Genomic DNA, 25,820 nt, shown 5'->3' on the forward strand with positions numbered 1-25,820 from the left:
AGCAAACAAAAAAGGCAGGTAGGATTTAATGAGCTCCTAGGCTAGGCGTCAGTGTGCGTCCTGTCCCAAGCAGGACACCTGAAGAGTCTTTGCTGGCCAGGCAGCTGTGAATGAGGTGGAGGAGGACGACCTGTCACTTCTCCCTGAAACAGGTCGGGTTGCTGTCTGCTGCCTGCTTACTTTTCTTCTTCGGGGTTTGATGCCTTTCCACACTGGTGTTTTTCCTCTTGAATCCTTAAGCTGGTAACAATCCCAGTGTTACCAGTCCTACCTTTGTTTGCGGTTTTACTGTTCTGATCTTGCACGGCCGTAGTCTGTGCTTTCTCCAAGGTCTTTCTTGTAGCTTGGCAATTTCCTTAGAAGTAAGCCTGAGGCACGGTGACGCTGCTGTGCCATGTCAGAGCTAGACCTCGGGCCACAGCAAGCTGAACCCCCCAGAAGGAGGTCGCACAGCAGAAACGTTAAACACTGATTTCACATACTATCAGACATCAGATGAGGAACTTAAATGAAATTAATTATTCTTTAAATTGTAACTGCCACGGTTGATGGTTTGGGAGTCTTATACAGCTTTAATGTTTTTAAAATAATTTGCAAAAATTGATTTTAATGCTGAACATTTGCTTTGTGGCAGCGGTTCTGTTAGAACTATTTGAGGTGTTAATGTGTTATGAAAAATGCAGTCTGAACAGGCAGCAAACACCACTCCTTGCCTTAAATACTCAGTTCACATCTCCGACAAATCTTCCGGAAGATTTGCCGGATACACAGCCTGCAGTTGTCCTTTCTTCTGTTCTAGGTAATGGGCCCCATCACGATCGAAGTTGTGTTTACAACCAGAGCAACATAGTAGATGGAGTTTACTGCCTCCCAATAGCACACTGGATTGAAGTCTCTGGACATACTGATGAGATGAAACATACAACCGACTTCTATTTTAATATTGCAGGACATCAAGCTATCCATTACTCCAGGTAAAAGAAAAGTGCAGGGCTTGGTTGGTGTCAAGTACTCAAACAGAAAATCTGTACCGATGTGATGTTAGCAAACTTTGAATTTGAAGTGGTGAATGGTAGTATGTATGTAACAGTAAAGCTTAACAAAGTTTCAGCACCTCTTTGGAATTAAATGTCACTTTTGGCAATAAAAAGGAGACATTCTGAGTTCAAGGATACCTGCAGCCTGCACAGGTATGTTAAGCTGCATCATGTCTGAAAATGACTATTGGTAATTTATGGATAAATTTATGAGGAACTGTCATTTTCAAGTGCTTGTCCACATACACATGTAAATATGCATGTATGCAGTGTGTTTGGTTTGGGATTATTTTGCTGCAGAACATCATCTGGGGAAAAAAAGAATATATTTCAGCACCAGAACTTTAGGGCATCACGTTATCACTCATGCGTGGCAGCAACTGCAATTAGTGACAGCTGTTACAGATGACTTCTGCTTCTGTGTATGCAAGCCCTTCAAAAAAAAATGCTAAAACTTAGGGAAGTCTTAAAATGTTTGTACTTCCCTGGTGTTCAGTTGAGTCCAGGCAATTCCCATGGACTGTTGGGTCTAGAAGACTGCTTTGAGCTTGGGTTCCTGTAACAGTATAGCTCATCTTTGAAGTACCGGGTTCAAGAAGTGCTGCTAGAACTGCTGCCGCTCTTTGAGGGAGAGGAAACTGAGAAGACCTCCAGACCTTGCACTGGTGCAAGAGTCTGAAGTGCCTCTTTGCTGCCTCACTGGTGAAGCATCCTGGCCTGAATTAGGAGCCAGTAAGGCTTAAAGAGAAGATGGCACCCACCCTTTAGGGCTGCAGATAAAAGCACAGGTTGTGTTTAGAGCAGCAGCCTTAGCACTGGTGGTTAACAAAGTGGCACTGAGGAATTTGGGACCATTTGTAACTTTTTCCTCCTCTCCAATTGTGGATGTGGAAGCAAGTTTGTTGACTGATAATGACTGCATGAATGCTAGTAGCCCTATGCCATGTGCAACTGGCGTTGGTTACAGTGCAGGTAATGATGCCGAAGGGATACATATTTTTTTAAGAAGTCGAACCACCTCATACTTTCATTAGGTCTTAGCATTGCTTTGTGTGAATTTCTCCATATCAGCCTCATAGTCTTGTCTCCTCTTTCTGCTTTTTTGTCTCCACGCTCACACAGTGTAGGAAGCAGAATTGTCTTTTTCTCATCAGAGTTGCAGAGTGTGAGGGAAAGACTTCCTTCTCTTGGTATCTTTTGGAATAGTATGGATTCATAAACATTGTTAAGCTTATGTAGGTATTCGTGTGGCTTGGTACCTTTTCCCTGAGACCCCCTCAAGCTATATAATACGCCTGACAGACTATACCGTTATCTGTATCTTAAGCATCCATTTCCAACACCCTATCAGAGAAAAGATCTTGTTTATTCCAAAGCACAGACTTGTCAATCCCAAATAATCTTCGCTTGGCAGAGGAAGGTTGTGAGAAAGAAGAACAGCTGTCAGAAAGCAAATATCTAAGCACCAAAGGCTAACTTATCTTCCTTTCCAGAGGCAGCAGTGATCCATTTAATACTGCCTTATCTGCTTGACTATATGTTTCCAAAATTAGGTAAAAAGCTGCAGATTCCACTAAAGAATATTTGGAGAAAATTTTATGAGCTGTGTAGTCTTTTCCAGGTGAAGATCTCCTCCTCCGTTCCCCTCTCACACATACATACTTTCATTGCAAGGCAACCTTATATGTACATCCTCAGGAAGTAATTCTTATCTCATTTCTTTGAGCTATATTAAGTGAGCATACCCCATAACAGTCCTGTTGCATAATTATTTTTAATACTTTGAAGATATGCAGCCTTAAATGACTTTTTAATTATTAACAGTTGGGGGCAGATTCACCATTCTGCTGGTTATAACAAAGCAGCCCAAAAATACTGGCTAATTAAGATTTTTTTTTTTTGGCAGAGCAGCTGAAATGAGCTGATGAAAACGCCTTTATTTTGTAACGGATTTATTGATTCAGAATAGTACTATGGAGATTAATATCACCAAAAAGAAAAAAAACAAACACAAAAAAACCCCCAAAACAGCAGCAAAGAGCCAGTCCCTCTGCCTGTACGGTTAAAAGCTGAGTGTATGATCCGATCATAGTTATCCAGCTAAGGTTACTTTTTTTTATGCTGTAACAGAGGCAGCAGTACCACGGGGAGCTTAATGAGCACAAATTCTGTGTACTGTCACCAGCTGTAGGATCTTTATAGAATGGTGGTAGCTGGAAAGAAGTCGTTTATCAGTGAAAACTTTTGATGTAAGCCCCTTCTCTATGTTGCTCCACTTAATAGGATTGCCATGTGCAAATTAGCTGGAGAGGAAAGTTTATCCCTGTCAAAGTGGCCTCCCACATGAGCCCTCGGACTGATTTTACTTGTTGTCTGTCTAATCACAACAATTAGAAACAGTTGCTCTGAGCTTCACTACTACCTTGCTTCTTCATAAAACATGTGCTGGAACTTTAAATGGGCTGCAGCAGGATGAGAAGAACCTGCTTCCTGCTGTTGCCAAAAATCATTCTGAATCATGCTGAGGCTGATGGCAATGCTCTGAGGAATCAGATTTTTCTTATTCAATGTAGATGTATTTGCTCATAAATCAGTGAATTTATGTTTAAACTTATATTTAGAGAACACATTTGGTGTTGGTCATTCAGGTTGGAGAGTATATGATGCATTTTTTGAGCATAGCAGGATTTGAATTAATTTTTTTAAAGTGTGAAGTAGAGCTCGCCTGCAGCTACAGAGTCATGACTGATACCTCCATGGTGTTAGTGCTCACTTGTTTTGGACATGTAATGACACATGTCACCGAAATCTGATTCAGGAAAAAATAACAGTCCCTTTCACTTTTGTGTTAGATATTACTGCAATAAGATGTCTTCAAATTGCAGGAGAGTTCACTTAGGACACAGTAATTTTCCAAAGCAAATTAGAGTTATTGTAATCTTTTCTGGGAGAAGATGACTTCAGAAACTTTGTAAATCTGGGGCATGTTAGCTCTGTTTCGGTTCCATCTGTGAAAGGTGGAACTTCCTAATTCATAGGTGTTATATACCTTATTATTTATATAAAAGTCTCTGCAATTCTCAGAAGAAAGGCATTGCATAAGAGCAAGAGAGGGAATGACACCTGAAATTACAAAATCCTTAAATAATATGTTGGAGACAATGATGCTTGATGTCAGAATCAGGTGCTACGGGAATGAATATCAACGAGAGGAAAAGTCACCTAGTTACAGTTTTCTATTTTCAGACTAATTTTAGGTTCCCGAATACACCCCTGGTAAGTAGTGAGTTGCCACAGTTTTTGCCTACTCATTTGAATATGATGCATGACCATCACCTCTTCATTTTAGGACATATACTTTGATGCCATCTGTGGTGTCTAATTTTTAATAATATGTGTTTCAAATTTACTGTCTTCATAACTGTAATTTTATTCATTGTGTGTGCTTTTTGTGGGTAATATCTCCTAAATCTGACGAAGAAAAATATTTTTTACATGCTTTGCAAAGAGAATGCAGCTAAACTGGATTCTGTGAACTCCTCAGACAACAATGGTAGCTAATCTCTAACTGAAGTATTGTTATGGCTGCTAAACATTTTAGAGGAAAATACACAATCAGCTTTAATTGTAAAAGAATGTAATGGGGGAGTCCCTACATGAGAGTAGCTGTGGTTCCTGAAAACAATTTTTTGAGGGTACAGTTTTTTGCACTTAAATATTAAGGCCATTAAATACTAATATTTCATGTTTAGGGAGCGAGTGGGATGCTCCTGTAACTGGATATAATCCAAAAAATGGTAAACTTGACTAATGTGTTGCTGTCATCAGTGTCTGGGTCCCTAATTTTTTCCATAAGACAAAATAAAGCAAAAGATAAAAGAAAATAAACCCTTTAAATAAACCTTTTATAGGTTTATATATAGTTAAACCTTTAAATAAACCTTTTAAAGTGTTAAGTGGGGATCATCAGGAGAGTCACAGAAAATGTGCGTTCCTGATTTGTACTAAAATGTTAATGTAGATAGGTGAGTGGATGAGGAATGATCCAGGGCAAAATCCAAATTCTTCTTGTTTACCTTCTTGAGGCGCTAAAGCAGTATTCTGCCGATGAGCACTGAGTTTCCTTTTGTCTGTAGTAATTCTGTGAAGAAAATGAGCGTTTACTTGATTGACATGGATCTTTAATTGGGGTGGAAAACAAGAATCTGGTTGGGTATGTTTTTGCCTGAGGAACACTGGAGAAGGGAAATAATGTAACTTCTGTTAACTTATTTTGGTCATAAGAGGCACAGTTATTGCTATTTGAATCTTAGAACACTGCTGTGATTGATGAACTTAAAGATATAGTTGAAGACATTTGTGGTAGGACTCGGCTTGAGATTAAGACCACTAAATTCGTATGTCTGTATGCAGCAATTCAACTCACTGGTGACTAGATATATGCTTTAGAGTGAATTGAAGAATTGAATTGGTCTCCGAACTCCACTGACGATGCTGATGAGATCTCTATTGATTTATAATAAGACTTTAAACATCCTGTCTGGTTGCTTGAATGTTGATGTCTAGTGTCATTTGAGATGCTCTAGAGTTTACTGTCTGGCCTCCAGCTGCTGCATTCCAGGAACATGGTTTCTTATAGCTCTTTGGCCGTATCTATGAGCCCCATCCAGATGTTCCAGATGCTATAAGACGTCTCAGATGTCAGTGGGAAGCTGTCCTTAGGCAATGCATTGAGCATTGCTGCGCCTGAAGACACCCATTTGTAGATAACCACAGCCAGGTGTCTTCATCTTGATCTTGAATCCCATCCCTAGCCTATATTAATTAATAATGTCCATCTCGGTTCAATATGAAGTCAGAATTACCTTTGAATTATGTGACTAGAAAAAATACAAGAGAGCGCTGTTATTTATTTTTACTCTTTGTCGTGGTTTAGCCCCAGTCAGCAATAAGCCCCACACAGCTGCTCGCTCACCTTCCCCCGCAGTGGAATGGGGGAGAGAATCAGAAGAGCAAAAGTAAGAAAACTCATGGGTTGAGATAAGAACAGTTTAATAATTGGAAAAAAAAAAAGTTGTAATGAAAAGGAAAACAACAAGAGAGCAAGAGAGGAACAAAACCCGGAAAAAAACCCCAAGTGATACAACCGCTCACGACCCACCGACCGATGCCCCCCCCCGCCCCCAGCCAACTCCCCCCAGTTTCTATACTGAGCATGACACCATATGGTATGGAATAGCCCTTTGGCCAGTTTGGATCAACTCTCCTGGCTGTGCCCCCTCCCAGCTTCTTGCGCACCCAGCAGAGCATGGGAAGCTGAAAAGTCCTTGACCAGTGTCAGCATTACTTAGCAACAACTAAAACATCAGTGTGCTATCAACATTATTCTCATACTAAAATCCAAAGCACAGCACTATACCAGCTACTAGGAAGAAAATTAACTCTATCCCAGCCGAAACCAGGACATCTTTAACTTCTCTTCTGACTTACTGGTTTTAATTCATTCACAAAATAAAATAGCCCTCTGTTTTAAGTGTAATTCTGAAGTAATTTTTTAGTTACTGAATTATAAAAAAAACTTTAAAGAGGAAGCTGTCGCAAAAACCCCCTAGAGTGCATTGAACTATACTACTGTAGTAGAAAGCTGAACTGATACATTATGCCTACATTATGAATTAAGATAAGAGGTGATGATGTCTACGGAGATTACCATAATTAACATTAAAAGCTCAGAGCTAGCTGTCCCCTGTGTCTAAAGAATACTTGTGGTAACAATATTAGAAAAAAGAATAAGAAATAATGAGCTCTGGAACAGAAGTCTTCGATTGTATTCTAGTAAAATAATCCTCATTGAAAATTCTTAACATCAGTAGGAATTTGGCCTTTGATTTCAGTACTTGGGGTTCTAACTGTAAAGTTATCTGGCCATTTTATACATTAAATAATGAAAATATCCTAAGCCACATTTTGTGATATGTTTGTCCCATAAACTAGGTTATTTGACCACTCGTTTGAATTTTACTATACTGAGCTCAGTATATATAGTCTTAAACTAGTCTAAATTAGAGCCATTGTTTACTTACCAATGGGAATCATCTTTTATAGAATGGCTTAAATATTAATTCTATTTTCGTGTCCTTTGTATATCTTCATTTTTTTTCTATATTGCTCTCAACTGGAGCTGTGAAATGCTTTTCCTAGTCTCTGCTGTGAAGAAAATGGGTTTCAAACCAGTGCAAGAAGTGACTTTTAAGTGTTTTTTTATTTAAGTTCTTGAAAATTAAGAGTGAGTGTGAGGGAACAGTAGCAAGAGTGGGAAGACAAACACATTATGAGGTCAGAATTTTATCCATTTTCAAAGTCCTTATTTGTTTACATTTCTTTAATTTGGATGTATCCCTGTATTGGGTAACAAATGTATTTTTCTTCCACATTTGTTGCTCATCCAAACAAAAAGTTTCTCCTTTCATGAACTCCCCACACTGCATCCTCCCTAACAATGGCTAAAGACTTGAAAACTGATTCTGCTTTTCCAAATTTTGTGATTTTGCGTGGGCAGGATGGCACCTGGCTGGGATAACCTAAGCCAGGCTATCAGAGAGTTAGCTACAAATCTGAGTCTCATGAATTGGGCACAGGATCATAGTTAGGGTGTGCCCAGTGGTGCAGTCACAAACTGTGGCACTGTTGTAATACTGTGGATGAACTGGATCGAGGGAACTCACTTTTAAGTCATTTTGTTTTTCTATTGGCAAATGACTGTTGTCAGCACAGCTCTGGTTCCCTCACCATGACCTGTCACCTGAGCACTAGACAGAAGCTTGAAATGGGAACTCCTGGACCTCAGCTACTAATTTCTAATCGCGCATCTTGTGTGTGCCATAGTAACAAGCAAAATCTGGCATTAGAACGGGTGATGTAAATTTTGCCAGAAGAAAAAATCACAGCGCTTTTAGATGAAAGATTTTTGCATGACTGTCGTCAGTGTTTGAATTCCCAGTATTACTTCTATTAGTGTCTGGTCTGTTAAATCTGATGAACGGTGACTAGCCAGCATGCTGCCAGGTTTGTTGTGTACTGCAGTGGCTGAGGGACAAAATATCGTCTAGACACTGGGATGACGCTGTTAAAGTAATGGCTGATGAATGGTAAATTATCTCTGTAAATATGATAAAATTGGGGACAGGAATGATTTTGGCAGCAAACGGGACTGAAAACTAGAAAACTTGTGAACTATTAATATTTTTATGTCAGCGATTTTTCAAATGGCAGGCATCATTAATATTCACCAGCTTTTCTGAGTGTTTTCTCCTTTCTCTATAAAGCCACAATGTATGTTGTCAGCATTATTGATAAATTAGTAATTTTGAACAGTTCATAAATAGCATAACATTTTATAAGTGATTTAATGTGGAATTTTACATTGCTTTAGGTTATAGAGCAATTAGAATAATTCTTGATCGCAAATAAGGGCAAATCACACTGATGTGTGGATTTCGCTTTTGATGAAAACCAGTGTATTTCTAATGAAACACGGAATATTTTAACCATTCAGAAATTACCGAATCCCCCAGAGTAATGCCTAGCACTCATCTGTACTAGAAAGAAATGGCTTCCATGGCACCTTTGTTATGTCTTGTTTGCCTTTGTTATACTCCACATGAGTGAAAGTAGGGTTGTGAAGTTCTTTCCATTCCTTATCCCTGCAAAGAAAGATAAAGGAAATCTTTTGGCTGTTACACATCTGAAAAAGTTTTTTTTTTCCCCTAATCACTGTCTGAATCATACTCTGAAGTAACGTCAAAGCCTTTCAGACTGCCATGTGGCTTAGCCAAGGAAGAACCAGTTGGCTTCCCTAAACTTTGATGGCTAGGGAAGTGGTGTGGATATGCATTAGCTTCCTGATAGTATTGCTAAAAACCCTAAACAGTAATGCCCCCTCGGCAAAAGAGAGCTTTTGCAGCAACAAAGCTCTTAATGTACTTTCATCTCAGAAGTTAATATCGTTTTGTCTGTCGCAGGGCTGGGCTGGGCTTTGAGCTCTGTGCTGTGCCACTGCTGGACTGTCGGCGTGTGCGTGCCAGCAGGAGGAGGAGGGGGACTGCAGCAAGAGTCCTGGTGCTTGTAACACCGCATCGGCACAAAGCTCTGCAGGGCAGCAATTATTAGGTGTGTCATTCCTCTGGAAACCAAATAATTTATATGTATAAATTGAGCATGGCTCAATGTGCTTCTAGTCAGCTCAGTGAATTTGGCAAATTTAAAAAAATTTTTAAAATAATTTTCAAAACTGCGTAGAAAGTCCATAGCCAAGTTGGACCAAGTGGTGTGAGATGGCAGAGGGAGAGAAAGCTGCAAGGACCGGCTGCTGCTTCGTGGAAGCAACTGGCTTTTATTCACATACCAGGAGCTTGTGGCTTGCAAGGTGCTTTAGAAGAAAACCTGAAATGAGGGTTCAACTCAAAAGAGCTAGTAATTTAGCCAAGTAATTTCTAAACAGGGACTGGGCAACAGGACACAACAAGCTAAAGGGGAGCTCAGCATGCTCTCTGGATAGTCTAGTGAGTTTTATCTGGACTTTTTTCTGAATGTTTCTTTAGCATTCTGCCATTCATATGTGGCATTTGGAATGGGCATTTGATTGAGAATTGTTTATTTAGAGGGGTGATTGTTTAGGAATGAGTATTTCGTTAATAAAATGGCAGCAAGCAGAGACTGGCTGTTGATGGCAAGATGAACACCTTTCATCAGCTGGCTGGTAATGGGTAATATTTGCTTAAAACCACTGTTGTTATTTAAAATGGATCTTTTCATAGGTGTGTTGCTGCACAAAATGATTTCCTTACTTCTTAAGGAAAGCTTACAGTTCTGTGTCATTCTGGGAGCAAAAACCAGAAGGAAGACTGGGAACCCTCCATGAAAAAACCTTGAGGAGTAAACATACTTATTTGTTCTGTTTTGCTCTGTGGGATATAACAGAAAAATGTTGATAGTCTAGTAAATATGAATTTTATGTGGGGTATCACTGTTAGGGAGCAAAAACTATTGTCGCTTCTGATTTTGCTTTCTGTTTTACTGTGCCTCCCTGTCCCTTGTCTATATTTCTTCTGGAGGTCTTCAGCCCTTTTTCCTGCCTCTCTACTCTTTAAAATTCAGGCTGTCAGTGAGAGAGTAAAGTTCTGTCTCCGTTGGAAAGCAATTTGCCGGCATTGCCGGCTGTGAACTAAATTGACTGAGATTGTGAAATCCTGGGCAATTTAACTCACAGCCAGGATGACAGGGAAGGGGCAGCATTGCTCTTTCACCAAAGATGATGCTCCAGTTGTCTTGCAGATATTTATTTCCTGTTAGCTTTTACATGCCTTTATTAGGTGCCCTGTAATCGCTGTCACTTCTTAATATAGTTTGTCTAAAGATAGCAGAAGCTCTTTTTCAAAAGCAGAGATTGTGTACTCAACCTTATTGCTACTTAGTGTACCAGCAGGGAGCGAATTCAGATATTTGGTTGTTATCAGAACTTTGCTAAGAAAACTCCAAAATTTACAACTAGTAAAACTGTTGCACCAGGGACTTGTGTTTGTAGGGTAGGCCCACTCTGCCTACCCTTCCCGTGGCTTTTCGCAGGCACAACTCCTACAGCGGGTTAGCCCAACCAGCCTGTAGCTGACTTACAAAAAAAAAAAAAAAAAAAAGCCTCAAAGTGAGAGAGTTTTCAGTCCCCAAATGTGAAAGGTGACAGCATCAGATAGTTTATTACCACCAGCTGTTTTGGTGTTTGTTTGCTCAGTGTATACTGTATTTCTGAAACAGGTAACCTGTAAGTCAGAAAATCTGAAATAAACACTGCATAGTAGTTTCAACTCAAATGAAATGGGGAAAGTGTAAAAGATACTTCATTTAAAACCGTAGAAAGCTGAAGCTGTTAAGTTATGAATTCTACCTCTATCTTCAATAATTTTTATAAATGCTGAGAGGTATAAATGCAAGTTTTCACGCTTAAATACTCTAGATATTTACAAGATAATTTTAAAAAAGTTCCTCCATATAAAAATATGGAGAATCCTATTTAAAGGACAAAAAAATTACTTATTAGAAAGGAAACTCGAATGTAGCTCTAGTTTCTTTGTTTGTCTCAGAAACATAAGTATTTTATTTCCTAAGAGTAAATAGAGATTATCAAATTGCTGCTTATTTTCCTGTATATAATTTTGTCTCTGCAAGAAAAAACAAAAAGCAAAGAACAGAACTGTGTTTGTCTTCCCAGGGAACATATTAAAAGGCTGAACGGAAAATCTCCTGTTCCCTCCTTTAATGCTTGTACTTTGGGAAATTTAATTTCAGGGAGTCAGGTGCATAATCCCTGCTATTGTTCAGATGTTTAATGTATGTCCTCTTGTGAACTATGATAAAAATTGAGTCAAATATCATAGATGTTGCCAAGTTATAAGAAATATGGATTTCCTCTTTATTGGTTCAATAGACACCATGAGTAAGTTTAAATGAAATGTCTTTTTTCTTTGATGTGAAAAACCTAATAATAGAGAAGGTGATTTTAAGCATGCAAGAAGAGGAAAAAGGGGAAACATGCATTTCAGTTTTAATACAGAAACAAGAAAATGTAGAATATAAATAAGATCAATAATGAAGAAGAACCTTCCTTCCTGCCTGTCTGCCTTCCCTTCCCTCCCTCTAATTTAAAGTAATTGAGTGGAGAGCAGCAGCAATAGGATGGATGGTAGCATTCATGCAGAAAGTCCATTCATCAGCCGTGGGCCAGCAGCAAGACTCTCTATGGCCCTGTCTTTCAGTTCAGGGGCTGGATGCTAGGCTCTAGTATATATGTGTGGATGTTGGTGGGCTTCTAAGAGCCTTTTTTAAAAATTATTTTTTTTAGTTTCTCTAGCTTCTTCAGGACTGCCTTTTCAAAACTCTTCAGAACAGTTATATCCAGTGCCTTCACTTTCCCAAGGTGAAGGTCTGATGAGGAGGATATGCAGCTTCCCTAATAAAATAATTTCTTTAGTGTTTCTTCTTTTTGCAGTCCAGCTGCCAGCTTGAAGGGTTGGATGAGTGCAGACCATTCCTAAACACAGCATTAACTACTGCTTTCACTACAGAACACTGAATTTCTCAGCTTCCTGTAATACTGAGTTGCTTTGATCTGGTGAGATGAAAGAAGGAAAAAGCTTCTCTAATATATTTGCGGTCTAGGTAATAAGGCTATCCAGTATGAGTAATGTTTTACAAATTTACAAAGTCAAGCTTCAGGTGAGAATGTATACACGTTTACATAAACTTTAGTAAGGGTAGATCACTTTAATACATTTGTTCAAATGCCTGCAATTTCGATTTCCAAGCAGGTGAAATGGTATTGCTAGGAAAAGAAAGAAATCTCAAAAAATATGTCAGTTTAAAAAAATAAACAACCCTTGGTAATTCTTGTCAGTCTTTGGGCTCCAGTAAAACCTGCAGCATTACTGGGTCATAAAACTTAAGTCAAATTATTTTTTTCCCTTTTGACATCCAAGACTTCTTCAAGAGATCCCACTATACTTTGCAGTTTTGTGTTAAGAAGACTTACAGAGGTCCTTCTGGGGCCTCTCAGTAGCTCCATTACAGTCTCACCCTCAACCTTTGAGGTTGGCAACTCATCCACCAGGGTTATTAATTTTATGTTTATGATCTAGTAACCAGGTATTTTAGCTAAAATGAAGTTTTCTGACAATTTTATTATGGTAGCACCATGCAGCTGTTGTCCCCTTGATTTGACTTTGTTGTGGGAACACATTCTTTTAGATATTTATGTAGCTGACTATGGTGATGCATTGATTCAGTTTTTCTCAATATTTCTAAGTTGTTGTCCCCCAGCCTGTGGTACTCTAGAATGTGTCTGTCCCTCTTTGAAATTAATATAAATGAACTGATGCGGGTTTAGAAATTCTGGATAGTGGAATGAACACAGATACAGAGCCTGTCAAGACTGTTGAATTTGGATTGGTACCACAAGGGATGGATGTGCTTCTTCCTCTGACTGTTGCAGTTTATGGGGATTCCAGTATTCTGTACATGTACATATGCTGCCAAGTGGATGACAAGGCCACCTTTCAATAAACTGTGCTTTGCAGTTATGTAATTTTCATGAACATGTGCTTGTTTCTGAAGCGTTGGAAAGCATTTCCGTTGGATCTGGAATGCTGCATTTTGAAAAGTGGATTTATCTTTTATTATTTTTGCAGTCTAGATTTCTAAGCAGCTGCTAATAAGTAAACTCTGAAAGAAGATAAAAGATATTTTTACCAACGATTCCTGAAACTTCTCGGGCACTAACTTAAGTTCATCTGTAGCGTTTTAAGTCAATTTTGTTAAGATGCTTTAACTTAAAGGTGCCAGCAGTGGCATCATTCCCATTGCTAAGCATTAATGTTAGAAATTCTCATTTCTAATGCCGAGAGATTCATGGCTCATTACGATTTGGCTTAGTTTAGCAGCCTGTTGTTCTTGTGTTTCCGAGTATTTGTTCTAATGCAAAACAAATGGGAATGTTGGCAACTTAACGGAGACATATGTAGGAAGTAACCATTGGCAACCATGGTTGCAAGAGACAAGAATCTGTAATTGGAGCATTTAAGTATTAATCCTCACAAGCCAACAGAGGAGTCCTTTCCAGGTTGTTCAGTACAAGCCTTGGAACCTGATTCTCTTCTCAGGCTGTATTTTTGTAATTGGCACATTGTTTGCTTCAGATAATGTTTATACAAATGAAAGTATGAGAAAGTCATTCCCTGCAAAGGCAAATCTTGCTTTCTGCTGCATGCAGTGTGCTCCTTAGGCATCAGTAGAAACCTTACGTGTATGTTTGAAAATAAAGTCTGACTAAGTCCTATAAGGCTAGATCTAGACACCCTGTCCTACAAGGCATTGGTGTGCTTATGAATGATTACTTTCTTATCTTCACAGGAGAAATACATAGTGAAATACGACATATTTAACTTTGAATACAGGGAGGATAAAATTTTATCTTCCACAATTTAGTTTTGGCCATGTACATAAAGTCTTGTGTGACCAAGTTATTTTAGATTATATCTAGAGTGGAGATAAAACAGATTATAAAAAATGTATAAGATATAAATTCATTGGCTTTAAGCTTTTTAATGGAGTGAGATAAATGAGAGTGGAGAAGAGTTTATAGTGTGTGTTTTTTTCCCTGGATAGATTCAAATGTACTGTAAGCTTAATGAGAGCAATTCCATTGAATTTATTGGAGCGTGCGCACTTATCCTAGCGACAAAATTAGATAAATTTGAACTGTTATTGTGTCAGAAGAACAAAGATGGTTAACAATCCCTTTTGCACTTCCATTTCCCAAGCAGGGACAAGTCTGGAACATGTTCTAGTCCTGGCATGGAAGAGATCAGCCGTATCAGGCTGGTTTATCTGATCTATCAGTAATTGACCTTTGAGGTAATGGTGCAGTCCCTGTTAATGAGGATACACTGCCTCTTCTGTGTTCCCTGCTTCACAGGAACTTTGTGGTCAGGAGATATCCCACAAAAAGAATCCCCAAAGTTTCTTGTTAGGTGAACTTTACATCCTCTGCATCACAGGAGGAATGGGAATAGCAAATTTGGTTTTGCAAACCCATTTAAATACAAAATAGTGTAACATTCTTTTTTGTTTCTGTGTCAGGGATTCCCTGACATGAGATATGCCTTCATCACAAACTGCAGTGAAAAGCAGAGATACCTGAGCTAACTTGGAATGAATGAGGGAATTTTCCACAGGCTGTGTAGCTTTTATGGCACTGGAGTTGGAGCAAAATAAATTGGCTTGCAAGGAACTCTGTGCTACCATAGCTTGACTACTTCTGGTGTCTGAGATAGATAGACAGTATAGTTAAATGAAGACTAAGGAAGAGGATATATTACTATTTGTAAAAGACATTCAGGAATTAGTACAAGGGAGGAAGAAGAATTATTGAGATTGAACCTGCTTTAAGATCAAATGGATGTTAATTGCTTCTGAATGAATTTAGAGTGTAAATTAGAACAAGGTTTCTGACATCAAAGGAATGATGTCTGAATTCTGGCATGACCTTTCAAATAGGGCAGGGAGGACAAGGAACCTAAATTATTTCAAGATGGAGCTTGATAAATTAAGATAGGTAGTGATTCCAGAGATGGAAATTAAAGTTTATGATTATAGTATCATAGATCATAGGCTCAAAGAGACCTCAGAAAGCATCCAGTCCATTTCCTTGCGCTAACTTAGTCTCAATTACTTTTAAATTATTCCAGGTTTATCCAGCCTGATCTTAAATATGATCTCATCTTGGTGGTGATATTCTACAGCCCTGTTACTCTTCCATTCAATTACCTCGCTATTCCTATCATTAAAAAGCTTTTCTAATCGCAACTTAAGTCTTCCTAGCGCAATTTAAGTTCATTTCTTCTTGTCCTCTCCACAGAAGACTTGGAGAACAAATTAGTATCCTGCCCCTTTATAGCTATCTCATATATGCTTGGAAACTCCCATCCTTTTTCCCAGAATCACAGAGTGGTTCAGGTTGGAACATCTCAGTATTTTCATTCTGATATTAACCTTCGGTTCTTTCAGTCTTTTCTCTGAAAACTTGTCTTCTAGACCTCTGATTGTTCTGGTACTCTCTGCTGGGCTCTCCAGGTGTTCTTCCTTCTTCCCATTCCTCCTGATGATGGTCTACCAGTACTGAATACAATAGAAGGATTATTTTGTGACTCTCAGGCATAGTGCTACTGCTTATTTATCCAAGTATTGTCATTTTTGCAGTGTGGGATGTGGTTTACTTCCCAGGCCTAGGTGTTTTCATCAAATACATTCCCTGCTGTGGCAAGGTATAGGATGTTAGAAATGCCCTTGATCTCTGCAGCTGCCCTTATGAGATGTTTTTGGGAGTTTCTTCTAATAAAGCTCTTATGCTCCTTGTAAGGGAATGTTTGTCGTTGCTGTGGAAGGGGAAAATGAGCCATAAACAGAAAGCTTTGTGGATCCATCTAGACTAAACTTCTCTTATGTGACTGACTTTAGTTTTACTCATGTGGATCCTTCTTATCCTGTATCCCTGGTGCATTCAAAGCTAGGACAATCCATAAAGCAGACGTAGCCTACAGGCCTCCCCAGAGTCAGAATCCACCAGGAGGTTATGAATGAGGAGGGAGGGCTGTGCTGTGCTTAGGCATTAGCATGGTTGCTCCTTGTCTCACAACCTGAAGAGTGCACCATACCCCCTGCTGTAAATGCAGATTGGTGGGTGACGAGGGGACAACCAAGCCCTTTTGTGCCATCAAGCTGATGCTACGGAAATCTCCTCCTACGACAGCAGAACCTGAGGGCACTGTACCACTGGAACTGCTTTGTAGCTGAATGTCTGGGTAACCTTGTATTTCAGTTATCGGTTTGATATTATTCTTACCTGTTTTCATTTTAGCACATTGTCAGCTTGAGGTCAAATCTTAAGGGCTTATTTGCTCTGCATATCAGCAAATGAGGTAGTTTGATGCCACATTCATGCATAAATTTGTGAACATGGAATAAATAAGATACTATTAAGCATCACACTCAGAATTCAAGGGCTTGAGAAACTTTGCATATTGCTAAGCTGACAAAGTGTTGTTCTAAAGTGATAAAAGCAGGTGTTTCTTTTTAGTTGCCAAGTCTGCTCCCATGTGAGAGGCTAGATAAGTAGTCCAAATTACATCTAAGAAGAAAATTTGCCAGAGCTTAATTACTTTTCATCACAGTGCCAAATAATAATAATAAGAAAAACACGTTGGAACTACAGTGTAGTCTATTTAATTCTCCTTATTTAAAGCCCTGAGGTGGAATTCTTAACTTCACAATAAACTGCACTCTTTCAATGGTAAAGCAGAACAAATTTGTAAGCAAGGACTTGTGCTCCTTCTACATTTGGCATTTAGGTAAAAGCAATTTTTTGTTCAAAAATATAAGTAGTTTTTACAAGGTCTGCAGCTGTGTTGTTTCAGTAGGATATAGTTTTATCATTAATCAGCGCTTTTCTCTGACTTCTGCTAAGGTTATGGCCATTTAATCCATCTTTATTGATAAGAGTGAGCTTATTAAGCCTGTCTATTAGATCTTGGTGTTCTGTGAGTTAGACTATAGTATCATCAAACCTTGCTCTCCTGCTCTGGCCTGTAGTGCTTGTCTGCATGCTGGGCAATTGAGTGCATCAGACTGTGTTCAGTCAATCCTACTTAAGTCAAGCCTCTCATCACAAAGTCTCCGTCAGCTTGTCTTCTGCAAGGAGACTTTATCAGTTAGTCAGCAGGAGAAGGGATTAAGACCACAGCCATTTACCCACGTGCCCTGTGCAGTGTGCAATGAAATACCAGTGTCGTAACCCCTCAGTTCTACATTATTATTTCATTGGTAAGGAGGCATTTTTCTGAGAGATAGCTCCGTTCTTTATTTAAAGAGAATGTAATGAAACCAGAATTCCTGTACAAGACCAAACCAGGGAGTCTTCTGTTTTGATATCTGCCTATGTTGTCAGTATTTTGGAGGAAAATGCAAGAATAATAATAATAAAAAAAATTTAAAAAAATCTGCCTTTTTTCTCATCTCTTAGTAGTTGCTTTATAGGTGAAACTACATGGAAGTTGAGATTCTTTACCTCTTAGGTAAAGATAGGGCCAGCTGATTTGCCTTTCCCATATGTTTTGTCTTCAAGCAGTCATCCAGTTCCCTCTTAAATATGCTAAATTCTTAGTCAGTAGAAAGAATTGCTTTCACAAGAAATAGCTGGCATCTCCTGTATTTGAAGGATTTAATTTTTCTGTATCTTTTTGATACAATAAAATAGTTAATAGAATGTTCAAAGTTGGAGTGCATAGAATGGGATCGTTGATTTTTAGCTTACTATACATTTTCTGTTATTTTCAGTTCATTTCTATGTACTGGCTAATATTACCACTTTGACCTCTCTATAAAGCAACACTTTCACCAAGCACTACTGCAAGCATGTGCTGTTTCCCTTTCTAATTGATTATAGTTAACTTAAAACCCAGTGATTTGTGTGAGTGGCTGAGATTATTTATTCCAAGACACGTTACTGAGATGCACTCATGAACTGTGAATTTCATCTGCTCCTTTGCTGCATATTCATTTAGTTTTATTTGATACCACTGGCAGTTGTAACTAATAAAATCTTAAATTATTCTGTTTTGGGCAGGTTTTACTCTCTCCTTGAGTAGGCTTGTCTCGTGTGAGAGATCTTAACTTCTGAACAGAATTCCATGTTGAATATAGGTCAACAGTGTCATGCTGTAAAAGGACCATCGGGGAACTATAAATAGGGATATTGCCTTTGAGGCACAAGAAGTAACTAATCTTCAGTTCTTCTCAGAAATGGTGAGACCGCTTTCCAGTACTGGGCATAACATCTTAAGAAAGATGTTGACCAGCTGGAGAGTCCAAAGGCAAATAAGAATCATCAAATGCTTTGAATATATGCTGAGCAAGTGTGCGTGTGTGTGTGTTAGTAATTTTCAGATAGGTAAATGGATTTTGCAGAATGGAAAGGAATAATCTGTTCTTTGAGTCCATTGTGGAGGCAAGAACTTGTCACTGTGACCTGTGACTGCGCTATTCATGTGCGACATTAGGAAAATATTTCTGAAGGCAAGGATAGTCATCAGTGGGCTTTCTACATATTAAGCAATATTTGAACTCTCCAGTGTCCAGATCTTCCACTGGAGAGCAGAATTTGGTCACTTGAAAATCATTGTCTGTTTGTAAATGCATTTCAGGACATTAGATAGCAATCTACTTATATGTTTCTAGATTGTTCTGACAGAGGTGCAGGAACCTCATCTGATTTCTAGGAAGTGCTCTTAGTATTTTCACTGTCACAGATTCAGGAGAAAAGAACAAGGAAGGCCCAGAAGAGGCATGCATGTTCCTAAGAATAAGCTGCTATATGTTGTTAAAAGGATGCCAATGGCAAAAGAAGGATGACAGGATGCAGGATGATAGTTCTGGGTCATCATAATCTGGTGGTATCACCATTTAAAGTGATGTGCCTTGTCACAAGGCAGAAGGTAGAGAAAAGATGAAAGAGCATCTCAGCTGCAGCTGGTAGGATTTCCTATATTCTCATTTTGAATATGCCCAAAGCAATACTTTCGGAAATCTCTTTTGTATCAAATGAGAGAGAGGGAGAGAGAGGTAGGAATTTTTTGCTGCCATCCCTCTGTCTCCCTTTATTTCTCATCAGACATTTGGTCTTTGAACTAGTTTAAATTTGGTTAAAAGTAGAAAGTTTCAATGAAAGCTTTTGGTTCAGACAGATCATAATTTTCCATTAAAAAGCCACTTTATCAAAAAATTCTGAACCAGTTCCTACTTCAGTGCCATCAGGGGAGGAAATAGGAATGCACTGTAATTGGAAGCAGTCTCCAGTAGTTACAGTGCTGCAAAAACATCTCTGAGTTGTAGTTCAGGCCTACATTCCCCTTGGGCTGCTTGCTCGTAGTGGTGTCAGGGTAATAGCACTACATCTGTACAAAAACCACTCCGTATGCATACGAGCATCACAAAATGCTGGGGGTAAATTGACTGAATTATATATGTTGCTCTTCTGGGAATGCAAAATAAGTTTTGCTGCAAGTTACATGTAACTGTAGTTGCATGCTACACCTTTAGGAAATAAAACCCTTAAGGGAGAACACAGCTAATTTAATCATTATTTTGTTTGTTGTTTCAGCTAAATTGCTCTGTCTTGTTGTATGTATATATTAGCGCTCGTCTTGCTGTCATCAGATGCTTAGTGGGATCTAAGGAAGTCTAGTGTAGACTACTGAAGTGAATTGCAAGCTTTAACATCAGGCTACATCTTGACCTGGCGCTGAAGGATGAATCCATCGCTTTTCATTTAAAATAATACGCTGGACCTTGGTCAAAAATATTACCAATATAAACAAATGGTATGGTGGATGGATCACTCTGTTGCCAATAACCAATGAAAAATACCTTAGTATTTTTCCTTAGTTCGGCAAAGTCCTCTTTCTTGGTTAAAGCTGGCAACTATAGGGACAAAAGGACATCTGAAATATTGTACCTGATAGATGTTCTGATGAAATGTGTTCCCCAAAGGCTTGAATCCTACCCTTTTCTGTAAGAACTGTGACCCCTTAGAAGGGTTGACTGATTTTAAGAGAGATTATAAGATGCCTGCTCCTAGTACACTGATGATTGAACAGATCTGGAAACAGTACCTGAGTCATTCCTGTTTACAGCTCAGCATTTTAAGGAAATTTGAGTTTGGTGCCCATTTGCCTTAAACCATTATCAACAAAAGTAACACAGGAGCTGCTTAAGAAGTAGCGTACACAACTGTGTCATGGAGGAGGAGTTGACAGCCTGATGCAGTAGCTGCGTATCATAGAATTATAGAATAGTTTGGGTTGGAAGGGACCTTTAAAGGTCATCTAGTCCAACCCGTCTGCAATGAGCAGGGACATCTTCAACTAGATCAGGTTGCTCAGAGCCCGTTCAACCTGACCTTGAATGTTTCCAGGGATGGGGCATCTACCACTTCTCTGGGCAACCTGTTCCACTGTTTCACCAAACACTTTATCTTCCCCTAGGTCAGGTCACCCTCCCTGTGAATCAGATCCCTACAGCTACAGTTGCTGGGTTGCTTTTGTACTATCTGTGGAAGTCTAAGATTGAAAGGTACAGTGTGTCACTCTTTGGGAACATTTCCTCTAGCCTGAAACTTACAATCCGCACCATTAAAAAAAAAACGTAACAGAATGCTAATCTTTCATTGCCTCAGATTCATTTACTCCTTAAGGATGGGAAGAATATTTGCATATGCATTGATTAAACAGAATGCATTTGTTGCTTCAGATGCATTCATGGTAAATTGTTATAATTTAATCTAGGCTATGCAGGGTCCTGGGGGGAAGCAACCAAGTGCAATATATATCTGCATCATTAAAAATAATTTAAGTGTGATGACAGCTGGAAAATAACTGTACAAGTGATATCAGGGTTTTGCATATTTATTCCCTGGTAATGGTAAGTCATTGTTGGTTTTCTCACTTTACAAGTCAAAAGGCAGGTTTTTAACACGTCAGCCTTCAGTCTGGGGTCTGTGTCAAGTAAACTGAGCAGACACCTGCCTAACATTTAGCCCTTGTTACCACAAATTCAAGCTTCTCATATTCATTCATTCATTTAATCCTCAAAAGTCCCCTTGAGGTAGGTAAATATTATCTCCCTATTACTGATGGAGAACTGAGATGTAGGGCAGGCTGAAAGGAACTTTACGGAAAGTAGCTTTAAAGAAAGAGCTTTCAGACAATCTACAAGTCTTAATCTGAGAAGTTAGCTGAATATTTTTTATGCTACTCTAGGTGATTTCTTCATTGATAAAATATCTCGGAATTGACCATGTCTTCTGGGACCAAACATGCTTTGTTATCCTTAGTAACATAGGGAGTTAACATGTACAATGACAAAGTGCCATTTTTATATTAAAACAGAATTCTAAGTAGAATTTTGTTAAAACACTGTCCTGTTGTGACATTTGGGGAATATGAAAGGGTTTACCGGCTGAAAAGATTATAGGTTTATCGATCACACATAATCCTTAAATGTTTTTTGAACTGTACGTAGGGATCACTTAATCTGCTGCTGGAAAACAACCACACGAGCTGGAAAGCAGCAGCTGTCGGACAGCTCGGGGCACTATTACGTGACGGTTGAGGGGGGAAAGTAAAAGAGGTCTCTTTCCCATGCCAAATACTCTCGTGGCTAAAATCTAGTTACCTACTGAAGTGTAGTGCCAACTTGAAGAAGAAAAGCCACATTGGAAAAGGAAAACTAAAAGTTATATTATTAAGGAAGGAGATGTAAAAATGAAATTACCACTTTCTTGCTTTAATATGTACGTTTCCCTGGTCCTCAGCGTAGTTAAGCCCTCAGTAGGGCTATCAAAAAATCTATATATAAAATACAGCTGCTAAACTCTTCATCATTTTCTGTACTCACATGTACACTGACCCTTTCATTCTTTCATTCTGATGTAAGACAAAGTCAAGGTATGAACCAGATAAAGCCAAATGGAAATATAGGTACTATGCAGTAGGATTATCCCAGGATTTTTACATAAATTGGCTGATAGGACAGCTCTGCAGTACTGTCTTCTGCATGGACTGTTTTCCTTCTAAAAGAGCAGTTAAGCCTCATCCAGCAAAACCAAGATTTTACAGTCATTTGGAGGTGGGTAAATAAGGGGCTTGAAGACCAAGGTCAAGCTGCATCTTGATCCTCTCAAAGGCTAAACTCTAGGACCTGATCAGAAAAATAATTCTAGCTGTCCTAAATACATTGTTTTGGTCATTCTCTGAATACCACCACTAGTTCGGTTAATCACAGGGAAAGAGAGTGATAAAAACTTGGTAAACCCATCAGATTCTTTGGTAAATGCAATTGTTATTGTGAAATACAGGAGGTCTCATCATGGACAAGACCCTTAGGCTACAAAACCAGAATAAACAAATGGCGTATATCCCAGTGGTCTTGCAGATAGCGCAGCTGTGGTGTTCACCCACTAAATAATAATTGGGGAAAAAATCATAAAGCATTGATTTATCTGTAAGCAAGGGTACTATCCAGACTTTTATTTATCTCAGGAATGCTTTAGTCACTCCTGATTCAATCAAATGCTAGAAAACACACTTTTGCTCTCCTGTCAAGGTAACTTATTGTATTAGATATTTCCCAAAACACCAAGAGAATTACATATGTATGAGTCTCCAGGAAAGCCTTTTAAGGAAGGATACTAATGTTCTTGCTCCTGAAAGAATATCCTCATATTATCACAAAGTATTAGTGATATTGCCGTTTTTCTTTTCCCGCTATGGAGTTTTGTGGGCATTGCTCATCAGCCACTCATCAGTGTCCGTTAGGGCACTTTAACTTACATTTGCCACCTTGAAATGCTCTAATTATTGCGGCGGGTCCCTATGGCAGAAGCCCGACAGCAGTCACTCTTTCAGGTTAGGATGGGGTTTGCTGTGGGGCTGGCACGTGGGAAGTGGGGCAGTGAAGCAGTTGTTGCAGTGGGCCTTCGCTAATCCCTCTGGTCAGTGGGAACGCTCTAGCTGGTTATGCTGGATTTTGGGCAATTTTGTGAAGCTCCCTTCCTGTACCAGCATGGGGGACTGTGCCTTGAACATAATGGTAATACACAATTGTTGTGCTTTATTGGATTTCCTTCAGGTTGCCATGGAGTCCACTGGGTATTGATACTTCTTAATAAATGAACTGAATTTAATTTGTAGCTTAAGAAATCCAGAGCCTGTCTATCAGAATTTCTTTCTTTCCATGTCTTCTCTCCTTTAGAAAGGCAGTGTTCAGGAGTGTGGGAAAAGTGACAAAGGAAATGACTTCAAGGTGTAGATCTTAATTTCTGAAATTTTGGGTTAAAGCTTGCTTGCTGCTTAGGAACAAATGCATTTTCTGTTAGCAGTGGGAAATACTCTTACTGCATTCTAGACCAGAACATGGATGTAAAACAACAGCTAAGTCAAATCTCTTCAAATGATTGCACTGTTGAAACATGGTTGAAATGGTTATTTGCTATGTAATATATTTGTCTAAATTGGACTCAGTTACCATGTACTGAGATCAAGCGCGTTGTCTCACTGAAACAGGGGCTGTTAAGGCTAAAGACTGTGTTTGTGTAGCTGGTATGTAACTCACTGTGGATGCAGCTGAAACACAGGAAACAATAATAAGTGCTTCCTGGATTTGGATTTTTCTTTTTGACAATCTTTCAGTAGTAACATAGCAGGATTTAATCATTGTCGATTACAGGTCTTAATTAAAAGCTAGTAAGTACTTATTACTGTGATAGTGGAATGGAAATATCTACCTGATGATTTAAGGACTGTTTATAGGGGTAACTGCTCCTGAATAAACATAAAACTTGTCTTGTCTCTGAGATTAAAATTGCAAAAGACCATAAGAAATGCATGGCAGACATTTTATTTTTGAGGCTCTTGCTTTTGTTGTAGATTGGCTTCACTTTTTTGCAGTTAATAATGTTTGCAAAGTTGTATGTTTAACTGCAGTGATATTTTGTATAGTTTGTGGATTGCGTGTTCAAAATAGAAGTTTATGCAAACAAAAAAAAATTAAAATGATCACTAATAATTTGTGCATGTAAATAATCCATTGAAGATACCATCAGTTTAATTGCATGTGCAGATTAAAAATCCTCATTTGAAAACAAGCCTCTTAATATTCAGTTTGTATTTATGTCAATCTGTTGAGACATACATAAAACAATAGTTTTATGATAATTAACAATGGGAAAACCATAGACATCTTGAAGTTTGATTTAGATAAGTAGGATGTTTATCCATCCTACACGTCTCTCGAGTTTTCTTGCAAAATTTCTGGTTCTTCAGGCCTTGAGGGAAACTAGACATGTATTGTAATTCTGCATTTGGTTCCCACTAGACTCTGCAAGAGCAGGGAAAAATGAGAAGAAAATTCCTCATTTGTTTTTGAGCTTCCTCACAGAAGGGTAGTTTAAGTTAGGGGTTTTTTTTCTGTTTGCTTTCCTCATTGCAGAAGTAGCTATGAAGCTGGACGAGTTCTATGTGTTTGGCTTATTACTAAAGTAATTCAGATCTGCATCATGTGAATCTTTTAGGTCTCCTTTTTTTGGTGCAAATTGCATGAATCTTCAGAGTTTTCTTGTTCTAATCTGTGATGTTAGTAAGTTTCCACTGCAAGCTTAATGATGGATGCCTTGGAGACCTGTGCTACTAGTTATGCTCTGAGTTTTTTCTCAGACCATCTGGCTCTTTGTGGTAGATTAGGAATTTGATCCCCAGCATCAAACATTACCAACTCAACTGTAATGAAATAAGAAGCTGCTTACTGCATGACATGAAAAGGCTGCACTTAGCAGTATTTGTGTGATGATGCTAAGCACGTTTGGAGCTGGAATGGCACTGAACTTGGCAGTTTCTTTGTTAAGATTTTTTAATCGATCCCACTGCAATGTTTTCTCAATGCTAGAATTCTGCCAAACATCTGGCTGGGAAGTTGCCCTCGGCAGCTGGAGCATGTGACCGTCAAGCTGAAGCATGAGCTGGGTGTTACGGCTGTGATGAACTTCCAGACCGAATGGGACATTGTTCAGAATTCCTGGGGCTGCAACCGCTACCCAGAACCCATGAGCCCTGAAGTCCTTATGAAACTGTATAAAGAGGAAGGTCTTGCCTATGTCTGGATGCCAACTCCGGACATGAGCACTGAAGGTAATGCTCAGACCACTCTTGCAGCTCAATTAATAGTAACAAACCCTTTAAGTTACTAATCTGTCACTTTCATGACTGTGGTTTTTTTTCCGTGTAAATTTTGTGTAAAAATATAGCTAACGCACAAGCTGTAACTTCTGTGTGTGTTGTCTCTAACAAATTATTCATATTTTCTTGTAGACAGCGAGGCCATCTAAGGTACTTCATATCTGGCAGTATATGTGTATTTGAGTTTAAAGCTATATGACATTGATAACTGCTTGACTGTTTTTGCTTTCAGCTTGAATTCGGCCCGTATAATGAAAATATGCTGTGTAGGTGGAAGACTGCAAGCTGGCACAGCAGAACAGCTTGCCATCCTTGCTGGTTAAAAATGAAGAGACAGTGCTGTATATCTGTCTCTGCTATTCCCCTCCCCCAGCAAATAATTTTTCTTTATCTA

The 25,820-nt window shown here is 38.9% G+C and overlaps 1 protein-coding gene across 1 annotated transcript in view; it reads left to right on the plus strand.

Annotated features, from left to right (window-relative positions):
• The window catches only part of EPM2A (EPM2A glucan phosphatase, laforin), a 42,707-nt gene that overhangs the window by 12,833 nt on the left and 4,054 nt on the right, over positions 1–25,820 (plus strand). Inside the window, exons 2-3 of the mRNA XM_072856183.1 lie at positions 800–974; positions 25,137–25,378. Of these exons, the coding sequence (XP_072712284.1) occupies positions 800–974; positions 25,137–25,378 (417 nt within the window). The remainder of the gene's footprint in view (positions 1–799; positions 975–25,136; positions 25,379–25,820) is intronic.

The sequence above is a fragment of the Ciconia boyciana genome, chromosome 3, assembly GCF_034638445.1.
Source record: "Ciconia boyciana chromosome 3, ASM3463844v1, whole genome shotgun sequence".
NCBI lineage: Eukaryota > Metazoa > Chordata > Aves > Ciconiiformes > Ciconiidae > Ciconia > Ciconia boyciana.